At 36.9% G+C, this 12018-nt stretch overlaps 1 protein-coding gene across 1 annotated transcript in view; it reads right to left on the reverse strand.

Moving 5' to 3' along the window:
* Nucleotides 1–1806: 1806 nt before the first annotated feature.
* OTOG (otogelin) overlaps nucleotides 1807–12018 on the reverse strand; it is a gene marked incomplete at both ends in the record, with an annotated part of 89579 nt that continues 79367 nt past the window's right edge. Inside the window, 9 exons of the mRNA XM_084208712.1 lie at nucleotides 1807–2007; nucleotides 3268–3347; nucleotides 7866–7911; nucleotides 8754–8873; nucleotides 9291–9395; nucleotides 10178–10356; nucleotides 10830–10905; nucleotides 11429–11469; nucleotides 11820–11918. Of these exons, the coding sequence (XP_084064838.1) occupies nucleotides 1807–2007; nucleotides 3268–3347; nucleotides 7866–7911; nucleotides 8754–8873; nucleotides 9291–9395; nucleotides 10178–10356; nucleotides 10830–10905; nucleotides 11429–11469; nucleotides 11820–11918 (947 nt within the window). The remainder of the gene's footprint in view (nucleotides 2008–3267; nucleotides 3348–7865; nucleotides 7912–8753; nucleotides 8874–9290; nucleotides 9396–10177; nucleotides 10357–10829; nucleotides 10906–11428; nucleotides 11470–11819; nucleotides 11919–12018) is intronic.

A 12018-nucleotide genomic window follows, 5' to 3' on the forward strand; every position in this document is an offset into this window, starting at 1 on the left:
TGACCATCACTGCACAACAATTACTCAAAACACAGTCCACACATTGCAGTCAAACTGAGGGTTAATTTAGAAAAAATACGGAAAGGGAATGTGCAGAAATTCACGCTCTTTTTCACCTGTTTTTCCAGGACAAAGTCTGACAGAGTTGTGTTGTTACAGTTTGATGAACAAGTGTTTTCCAATTTTTGTTTTGAACAAAATTACATAGAGGAATTTTTCATTTCTGAGGTTGAAAGTGAACTGTGATGAAATCAGAAAAATATGTAGATTTTTAAAAATCCATGAGCAAGTCTTCTGCTGAATGTACTATTTGTGATATCAATAAATCCTGAAATTACCCATGTGCACCACTGAAGAAGAGTATAAGTAGGTAGAGTGTGTTTCATCACATGGCAGTAAGCTGCTCTAGCAATGATAGCAAAATTAATTGTAACAAAATAAGACTTCCTGTTCTTTATTAGATATTGTAAGAATGAAATGTACAGTATACAAAATTAATATCAAAAATGTTCACATGATTGATTTTAACAATGCATTTTTCTTTGGATTTACTGCAGACCAGCAGCTTCCACAGAGAGGTGCTGAGATCTATTTACTCTTATAGATCTCAAGTGTATCACTGCATGCCATCTACAATTTTAATCTACAAAACAAAAGCTACTGAATTTTTGCTTAATCTCAATGGCATTTGTGAAAGAAGAACAGAATAGTAACATCAGTTTAGAGAAGAAAAAAATCAGTTCATTACAAAAAAATTTAATTTTTCAAGTTCATAAAAAAATTGCTTTTGAAATTTCAAACCTTACAATTGTACATTTTGAATTTCAAGCACTTACCATAAGAAGTTGCATCTACTATACAGGTGACAAAGATTTTCAATTTTGTTTTTCTTTGAGGCAGATACATATAATCCTCATTTTCTTTTTCCTAATGAACTTTCACATCTTTAAAATTAGTCTTAAACAATGTTCATTCTCCTAAAGAGACAATTTAAGTATGGTTCATTTCATAAGATGAAAGTTTTAATTTAAGTTATACCTATAAAAAGGAATATAAAATGGTTTTCGTTTTTTAATCTGTGTATTTTCAGTTTATGTCATATTGTTTAACAGAAAGATAAAGTGACTAATGGCTAATCTAGACAGCCTAAAGACAGCAGATCTGTTCCATAAACACATGCTTGCCATAATGCTTTTCACTACTATATAAAATACACTAGAAAAACCTAAATGATTCACAGGGAATGTTACATACAGTTATCAGTATGAATAATGTTTCCCTGACTAAAAAAAAAAATAAATCCTACATTGAATTTCTTATACATGCTCTACTTAGCAACAGGAATATGATTTAAACTGAAAATTCTTCTCATGTTGTCCAAAGAATTTTTCTTAATAGACACTAAGCAAACTTGCAAAATTACAATGCTTTCAGAACAGTGACCTGCTGCCAGGTAAGTTGGGCAATGATGTAAAACTGGAAGGGGGGCTTGACAAAGAGTGGATCAGCCTTCCAGAACAACACAGTGGTACTCTTGCTCTTTAGATGTCACTAATGTAAATCACCTTGTGTGTTGGCACATATCACAAGAACCCTTAAAACAATCCCTGTGAATGAAAACGAAGACAAATCATAATACAAATGATGCAAAACAACTTTTCAGAAATTTAGGAGAATCCAAATGTATTTCTGGTCTTTTGCAGTAAACTGGTGACATTAAGGGGATTGGCTATTGTACTTTTAATAGATAAACTACCATAAAATTATGCTGCTAACAGCTGGGCTTGCTGCTTTCTTTCTCTTTGTTTAAGACCATTGGCAAGAGCAATCAGTGGGCTCCTGGATGGAGTAGCTGACCCAGGTCGAGTTGCTGGTGCAGTACAACTGCACAGTCCTCCTCTGCAGCCCCAGCTCCCTGCAGCACTTGCAGAACCGGGCATAGGTGTTGATGTTGTAGTTGTAAATGCTGGCAGAGGGGCACTTCCCATCACAGGAAACGATGTTCACCTGGCAACACACAGGCACTAATCAACAAATGGGAGCAGGCAGGAGGGTTGGGGGTTCTCAGGGAATTCTGAGGACATCAGGCACCCAAATCCAATAGCAAAGCAGTGAAAAAGGTGGATGTGTTTCCTCTAGCCCCTTATGAAATCCCATTACGTAAAATAACCTCTGAAGTGCACTGCCCAGACAGGTCTCAATGTCAATATTACTGATGTTAGCCATGACTTTTCTGTCAATTTCAGTAACAGATTTGCACTATTTTTGCACTAATTTCAGTTTTGAATTTTAAAGTATTCATAACAACCCTGGCTTGAACACAGCACCAAATGTTCTTTCCACAACTCCCTACAGTATTCATTTCAGTGATACACTGATGCAATGTTGCTATACTGGGTATCAGCAAGGAGGAATAAAAGAACCAATCCTTTGGAAAGCCAAGGGGAATTACTACTAAAGATACCAAATGTGTAATGTAGACTGTAAGACAAACAGGCTTAAGAATCTGATAATTTTTTTCAAATTTAATAGTCAGGACTTGTGTTTCTGTTCAATAAAACACTGAGAATAAATTTCCTGGCTGCTCAACAGCATACTCTACTAAATGTACTCTTGGAGTCATTTTAGAGGCTACAGCTGTTTCCCTGCTCTCTTTTATTACAGCTTTTCCAGGCGCTCTTACACATCTCACACGAGACGTTTGTCTGCATCCTTGCTGCTGCCCTCATCCTCACCACTCAGCAGGACAGGGTTGGTGTCCTCCAACACTAAATCCTTTGACAGACACACAGATAGTGCCTCATTCTTCCTTCACATTTCACAGTGTGCTCACGCTGCTGCCTAAAAAAAGCTTTCAGGACCCAGGATTCCTTTCTTCACGAAGTTGGCATTTAAACACCGCCCCTGGGCAGATTAAAAATTACACACATCTGCAGTTGTTTTAGCTGTAGAATATCAGGGCAAGGTTCAGTTTTAATAGTTAATTTGCATAGAATAATTGCAGTATGGGGTGAAATAAGACTAAATTTGCATGCACCTAAATGCACACAAAAAAAAGAAACAGCCTCCTTTTTTTATTGTTGAGAAGATGACTGCTGAGAATGTAGGGAAGCATTAAAACAGCTCTGTGAAACACAGAAACCTCTGCCTCTGCAACAGAGATGGAGACAATGGCCTTGTGGAACCTGAGTTCCCTTTCTTCCTTCTTTTCAATACCTCAAAGTTTTTCTCCTCTACTGAGACAAGTCACAATGGCTTTCTACTTACTGGTGTGTTACTCCTGCAGTCGTTCTTGCGGATGGTCATCCTAACAGTCACCTTCTTACAGAATTTACCATCTTCCTTACCTGCAAAATGGGCAGAGATTTAAAAATATCCGCTCAAATTTCTAGCATCTCAGAGACAAAACCACTCCTGAGCATTTAGTGGGTTCAAGAGACACAAAGAAGAAAATACCCAGTACATCACTGCACATACACAACTTTGGTGAAGTAACATTAGCTGCACATTGAATCACTTTTAAGATTATTTCATTCATTAAAGTATCTCTTTTTATCTTTAATAACAACTATAAAAGGTTTATTCTTCACTCAGAAGCCTTTTATGAGTAAGTCTATTTCCAAAAAATTTTTGTAAAATTGATCAAACTCTCTGTGAGAAGACTTGTTAATTATTCTAACTTGCTAATGATACCAAGTGGTATCATTATCAAAAAGTAAATTTGTTAATAAATTAAAGTGTATTTTCTATTTAATAAATACAACAAACTTAATAGCATCACTTGCATTCCAGTGGTGTAAACAAAATTTAAAATAAATACATAGCAGAATACATAACAGAACCTGATGAAAAGTAGGGCTTTGGGGGGCTTTACATTTCTGTATGTTTTTATTAAATCAAAGAACACCAATGAAAAAATGAAACTTTTATTTTCATTTTCATTAACATTATTTCCACTTTTTTTTTGTACAAGGCACAGGGATCAAATAAAAGAGATCACAAGAAATCATGAAATTAAATGAGGAGTTCAATTTAATTTAACAAGGGAATGCTGAACATTGAAAGCAAAACAAAGATGTTCAGTTGCAAGAGAACAGGAAGAGCAGTATCTTCTGGGGATGATCCTCTGTGCTGATAAACCCCCTCAGGTTACAGACCTGCAAGAGAACAAACAGCCCATTCCATCAGAAGAGTTCCACTGTTTCACACCAGATTTTACACACCATGATGCAGGTCCCAATGACTCTCCCCTTACAGAGCTGCATTTTCTTTGAGCCAAGAAATCCAAAGATATTGACAAAAGGGAAATACTGTTAGCTCCAGAAAAGCAAGGGCAATAAAGGATTTGCTGCTTTGAACAGCACCCAATATTGAACTGTGACACAGTAATGTCCAGTTCCCTGCTCTAATCACTGTCAAACTAGTAACACTGCTTCTTAGAGAAAAAGATTTTAAATGTTGTCTGTTTGAATGTTTTGATTGAAATGTTTTTGTTTGGGGGTTTTCTTGCCTTTTTTAAAAATTATATAAGCCTGATACTTTTTCTAGATATAGCAGAGTTTTCCACAACATGACAGAAGGGAGAGTAATAAATCTTCTTGGAAACAAATGTCTGGCTACTGCTTGACTGTCACTGAATTATGTTTGCTTAGGGAAAAAGTAAATTGAGAAACGAAGGAAAAAATAAATTGTTTTTAAAAAAAAACCCAACTCACCGTTATTTCGTGTTTTTCACAGTTCTTTTCATGGTTCTTTCTTCTTTTACATTATACACGGTGTGTAGGGTGGAGAATTCAGTGCAGCTGTGACTATGACTTCATCCAGGCTATGGTGAAAGTACATCATATCTCATACAAAATAAGTATATCATGTATTTCCATGCATGCATTTTAATATCCAATGCTTTTTTAATGAGCTTTACAACAAATATACATTTACATGAAGAACCTTACAAAACATGGGAGCATTTTATATATGTCATAATATAATGAGATTCTTTTGCACCATATGTATGGCTGAAAATCCTTCCTTGGTTTTTGGGCTGACTCATAACACTGTGGTCATTTAATGTGACAGCAATATGTAAGAGAAACTCAGATTTTGATTCAGTAGTCCTGGAGTCGTAAGTGTAGTTTAATGTAGGATGTATCGCTCAGTGGTGTACAAAATTACAGTCAACATAATTTCTCTTACAGAAATTTGGAGGGTTGTTTCCACAAAATAAATGCCAAAACAAGCATGTTACCACTCAAAGAATTAACATGCTTTACGAAAAAGAACAAAGATAATCTCCAATTTTCATGGACTAAGCACAGGCTTGCTGTTTTTGGTACATTGTCCTAACTATGGATGGGAAAACAATTACTTGCTTCTACTGTACATGGCACTGGAAGCAAAACCGTATGAGACATCATCTGCAAAAATGTGGCTGACATAACAAGCTTTAACAAGCAAAGCAATTAGTCTCTATGTTCTAGTGCACTGTAAACAGGATGGAATTAGTTTACCCTTTTAAACACAGCCATTTTACACATGCAGCAAGCTAAAGACTATGCAAGTGCTCACTACCAACAGTACATTGTTGGCTGACAACAATGCACCGCCCACACAGTGCAAAGTGAGAAACAAACCAGAATGGAGCCACTCTGAGACACCACGAGCAGCTGTGCTACACTGCAGCTTTGGCAATAATTGGGTAAGGAGAGGTCTGGCGCTCCTATCAGGGAGTACATTGTTGGAAATCAACAATGGTGCTGTTTGGGTTGGTCCTACTTATTTCAGGAAAAGGTACCTGTGTGACAGCCAACAGAGGCTGTAGGAGTGACTGGGCTAACAAGGAATGGGAGGAGCACTGAGACTGAAGAACCTGGTGAGAATATTACACATTGAACAGAGCACGTGTTACAGAGGGTTTCTGGTAGCATGAAAACATTTGGGGGTTACTAGATTTTGGAAAACAGCATTCAATTTTAAGATGTTTGTATATTACAGGATCACAGAATGGCTGAGGCTGGAAGAGACCTCTGGAGGTCATCTGGTCCTGCTTCCCTGCTCAGGCAGGGAAGTACCAGCAGCTGAGTACCACATCCAGCATTTCTTGCATTGTTAACCTCATGTGCAAACCAGGAAGGATCTGGTCTACCTTGGTGCAACCAAGACAATCTGGTATCCTGAGTGCAGTATGTCCTTTGGGGCTACAACAGAGAAATAGTGTAATTTCCTCTCTAGGTTTTGATGGAGCTCCTGGCTCTTCATTTTCAAGACCAATTAAAACTGAAATTGAAAATCACAACTGTTTCTAAAGGCAAAGTACAAAACACTGGTAATCCTTCTCATAAAACATCTCCTACAATTACAACTGGCTGACAGCTCTCATGGCAGTTTGCTTGGAGTCAGAATGAAGTACATGATTCACAGAGGTTCCGTGTTGTGCACAAACAGGAGTGAAATCAAAAAATCAAAACCTAGAAATGTACTTGTAAATGCATCTCAGGAGTCACTGGGTTCTTCAAGGGTTTACTTTTACCTTGTGAGGCATGTCCCAGGCTAATTTACTTTTGTCTTTAACAATTAAGGAGTGTGGTTATAATCTTTCTCTAAGCATAGCAGCAAGAACTTCTGTCCTGTTGAAACATAGTTTAGTGCATACTTAACTGTCTCACTAATTTGTTTAGAAGCTATTTTATTTGACTGCTAGGGCACTGAAAGGCAATATCTGATAATCAAAAACTCAGAGTGCTTATGGAGAATTTGCCACAGAACTAGGTAAGACAAGCACTTGAAACACAGGTCTACCAGAGGGAAGAAACTTGGTAATTATCATGCCCCTATGGTGGGAGCAGAGAAAAAAGGCCCAGATAAATCTTGTACAGTGTCCACAAACTTTTTCCCACAAAATGTGATCCAAGGCAGTGACACCAAAAGGCACCTCCCAGCTGGCAGCATGTACCCCCTGCAGTAGCTGTGCACATGGAACCGTGTCAGGTAGGCACAGCTGTGCAAGCTCCATCCCACCCAGCAGGAAGGTACTGCACTTCTCCCCAGCTCTCTCCCACATTTTCAGGTCACTATTCCAGCCACTTAGGCAAATTAAGTCAGAATTTTTGCATTTTTAAATATTATTATGCTTCTCAGTATTAAAAAACTCCTTTTCAGTTGCTTCTAAAAGTATCAAACTTCAGCCTAATGCCTTCATGAGATCAACCAAAATGTTTCAGCTATGTAACAATGTGCTAAGAAAAAAAATTATTTCTATTTTTTAAATTTTTATTAAGACATAATATCTTTCAAAGTTATTCTGTAGAGAATTTTTATTCTGGTTGTTTTTCCCCCAGAGAATCCTTATTAGCTCTCACAAATAATCAAGAAAGGGGGAATTTTTAAATTGCAGAATCTTTTAAAAGATACTGCCTAAAGTTTTCTTAACTATTAATTATTATATTCATTGGTTACAAAATTAACTTCCAAACTTACATGTAGATCAATCTCCATTTCTACAAAATATGAAGATATTAATGTAGATGAAGCACTGTTTTAAGGTGCCTTCTAAACTACAGTAGCTTTTATTTTACTAATTGCAGTACCTAAAATTTTGAGGACTATTGCATAAGAACTACAAAATACTCGAGGTAGGAATTTTAGTGACCTGACCAGATACAATCAGTACCAGTGGAGTAAATGTTTCCACATTAAAGTGTTTTCTTTTGATTTACCTCCACTATTTTCTGTGTTATCTACATGAGTAAACCTGGGAAAATCACAGCCTTTCAGATATAAATTAAGCTTTAATATGGGAAATAATCCACTTTATTCATAAGGTAATGGATCAGAGACTTGTGAGGCAGGAATTGTCAATAATCACTTACATGTTTTGCAGCATCCTTCTAAGAATGGCACAACATAGCCTCCAACCTGACCAAGAGATAAAATAAAGAGGAAAAACTTGATTTTTTTTTTCAAGCACTCATTCCCATGTATCTGCACTATTAGAAACATCTCTTAGATAAAGCTCTGCATCATTGTTCAGGCAAATGCAACACTGGTGAATGGATGAAATTTTGGCTATACAACTGAGACAGTTCTGATGAACCAACCCACCTCCATTTGTGAGGAAGAGCTGCAGCCACTCAGTTTTTGCAGGGATGCTCCCTGCTTGTGTAACATCATCCATCAAGGAGAGTATCTTTCTATCCACATGTAAATGCAGAACTACAGAGATCAGTAAGAGAATTCTCCTTGCCTCCATCCCCTGGAACTTACTATAATCTCGTTTTGCATATTCAAATAGAACTTTTGTTCTTGCTCCAAAACTAGTTCATAAAACTTTATGTATCACTTTAGAAAAGATGCTCCTGATTTCCAAACAGTCTTGCCTTTTTTTCAATGTTTTTGATCACTATGCTGAATTACATGGCTATAGATTGAAAATGTTAGAAAGAGGAGGTTCGGCCCAGAAAAGCATCCAAGTTCAGGCAGCTGTAAGAAGACTAGTTTGATATTACAAACCCCAATTAAAAGAAAAATTATTCTAAGGATCAGAACATGTGCGTAGCTCTGTAACTCAGCAGCCTGGCAGCACAGTAGTCTGGTGTGTGGTTATACCTTTTACCTTTAAATGTCTGGGAAAAAATACAGGCACTACAAAAATCAATTACTTCTCCCTTCTGGAGGAAAAAGCATCTTTTGTCAGAGTGAAATCTTTTCATGCAAACATAAATCACAGCTAGAATGCAAACAGTGTCTTGTACACTGACCTTGACACATTCAGTTTCATTAAAGGGTGGGCATCCAACTGCAGAGGACACCAGAACTGGGCCTATGGCTGTGTTGGTGCATTCGTATCTGATGCAGCTGGAAATCCAAACAGCCCCAGGCTGTCAAACATTTTAAAACAGAAACTTAGCAAAAACAGCATTGCAAGTAGTAATTAAACAATTTCATTGAATGAGATCTCACCTGAATCAACAGTAATACAGCAAAATATAATTTAGATGCATGTTCTGTTTAAGTACTGCATTTGAAAGTCCAATAAAAAATACAAAATGTTAAGCAGATTCTAAAATAGTCAAGCTGATGGTAATTCTCTCATATATATCAGAATCCTTCAATTTTTGTTGACACTTATATGGTTGACTTTCCAGGAAATTAATATTGTTTACATGCAGAACTATTCCTAGTATTTGACCAAATAAAGCTCTTTTCTGCACATTTTTTATGGCAAGATATGGACAATATTTTGTGATTTTCGCTTACTTCTAAATATTTTGAGGGAATAAAATATGCAAACTCACCTTAAAACTGGTAACTGTGCCGTTGCTGAAAGTGTGGAGACAAGACAGGTTCTTGCAGCTACCACAGCAAGTTGTCAAATCTTTTGGAGGCTGATAGACTTGGTTCTGCCAAAATCAAATAGAATACTCCTTGTATGAAATCATCTTGCAGCTCAATGTTTTACTACTGTACCAGGCAGATTTTTTTCAGGTATCTGATTTTAGGGATATTTTTAAAATGACTTTCAAAACAACATAGCTTACATCGGCACTCCACTCCCATGAGGCTTTTATAAAATACATTTAATCTTAATTGAAGTAAAAGGGGAGGAGTTCCAAATCTGAGAGAATTAACTGGTCTTTCTACCATTTTCAAATGTGATAGCTTACTTCAAAAACCACTGAAATCTTAACTCTTTACACATTAGCCATTAAGTAATTATAAAATCAGAAAAAAAAATTTTATAATATTCCCACGGTAATGTATTATATCGTGTAAAAAGACAATGTAACGTTTGCTTATTTTATAAAGCTGTTTTCACTGCATTTACAATTCTTCTTCTATTCATAATTATTCTCTGTCTGATTCTTATTCAGATGATGTCTGCCAGGAATTTGTACCAGTTTGCACATAATGCAGCTGAAGCTCTGCAGGGATGCAAGGAGGCAGCATGCCATTAATCCAAGGATGCATTCACTCTGTACTTTAATTTGTGTAGGATTTATGCAGCAGAGAAAACAGTGGAGGGAGGGAGACTTTTCAAACTTCCATCAGAATTGTTGTAGCACATCATTAGAGGGAGATACCCTAATTACTCTTTCCAACTTGCTCTAAAACAAAACCCATCACACAAAGGAATTCAGGCTGCCCGAAACAATACACAGGTTTAAATTTCTGATTTCCTTACAGCTTTGCATTTGACAGCACAGTCTATGGAAGAGGTGTTTATTCTGTAATATTTGGTGGAGGGATCAACCACATTTGTACAATAGGAAATATGGCAAATGCCATCTGCACTGTGCTCCACAATCCTCTGCCCAGGAAGCAGCACACCTCTCTCATTACTCAGGCAGACTTTGTCTCTCACTGCAAGAAAACACAAACAGCATTCTCAGGACAATCAGCTTGGCATCAAAACGTTCTAAATGGTGAAACAGGACTGGAAAAAGCTACTCTACCTGTTTTAGAATTAGGGGTCACATTTCCTAACAAATCATTAATAGTAATTTAATGCTTTGCTGCAATCATCAAATCTTTTCAAATACAGTCATGCATGAAAATGAAATGTATTCTATTAGCTACATACAAGTGACAGTGCAGGCTTCTTCAACTGTTTTATTTTGGAAGACTGCTTCAGGATGAGAAATGAACCTGACAAATGTCTATTTACTCCCACTAATTACAGAGGACACAGAGGAAAATTAACACTATTTGTGAATTAAGTAAACTAATCCTGTCCTCTTCACTGCTATGTTCAAAGTGAATGCCTGATTTTAATTCCTAATTTCCCTTAGCACTTGAAAAGCTATTTCTTTGAATTAAATTATTTTCTGACTTACCACATTTGTACTTCACACAGTTACAGACATTTTCTGTACTGTTCTGAAACAGTTCGTCTACCTGAAGTTTCTGCCCCTGTGGGTATAAAAACCAGAAAAATTATACATGAAACAACAGTGGGTTTTCTTATTTGTATGATCTTTTTATTTTAAACAACTTTCCTGCAGAATTCGGGTAGCAGTATCTCTTGAAGGTTCTGATTAGTCAGCAGCCGGAGTGCATGATGTATGTTAACATGCTCACCATAACAAATAATATTAACTGTGATGCTTGAAAACATTCAATTCAACACTTTAAACCCGAAATTTTATCCTGACTTACCTATTCTGTGTGCATGAAAACAGTCCTACTCTACTAATATACTGGGGCAGAATCTGATAACAAAAAGCTCTGCAAATATCAGGGCTGTAGAGTACTGCAAGGTGTTTAGACTTAGGTGGCTTCTTAAAACTGTATATATCTTACTCTAAAGAAATTTTTAAAAGAAGAGGTGATGCTGTGCCATTTCATATTTCACAGACAAAACTATTATTCAGATACTGATAAAGAGATTTATTAAGAAATTATTAAAAGAATAGTGACAAGATAAATTTCATACCAGTTTGCACTGAGGTTTGGGGATTGTTTCACATGCACATTCTGAAACAAAATACATCAGAAACAGTAGGTTAGCAATTTATATTCCATTTGCTTACAACAGAGCAATAGAGAATAAAAATTCCAGCTATGAGTCAGCAAACCCCCAATACAGTAACTCTTACAACACTTTCAAGACGGTGAATAACCCACTTTGGACAGACACATTCTACAGGATGCAAGAAAAGCAAGACAGGCAGATGAGGAAGTTCTGCAGCATGGAGTGACTTTTCTGTATCATCTGCTCGTGAGCAGCTCACAATGGTGTAGCTGGCTGAAACCGAGGGGCCAGAGCTGCTGTCACCTCTCATTGTCTCAGGCAGCTTTAGTGACAATAAAATCAGAGATTTTACCGCATGTCCGGAAGGGGCAGCACTTCTCCGGGCTCCACACCTCCACCAGAGACATGCCCAGCATGCATCTGAATTCAGGACAACGGTGGATTTGACAGACTGGAATCAAAGGAAAGAAAGAACCACAAACACAATGTTGTCACTTTTAGATGAGTGGAAATACTAATCAAGATATAGCAAATTACGTACAATAAAAACA

This window comes from Fringilla coelebs, assembly GCF_963513975.1.
Source record: "Fringilla coelebs genome assembly, chromosome: 6".
Classification (NCBI taxonomy): Eukaryota; Metazoa; Chordata; class Aves; order Passeriformes; family Fringillidae; genus Fringilla; species Fringilla coelebs.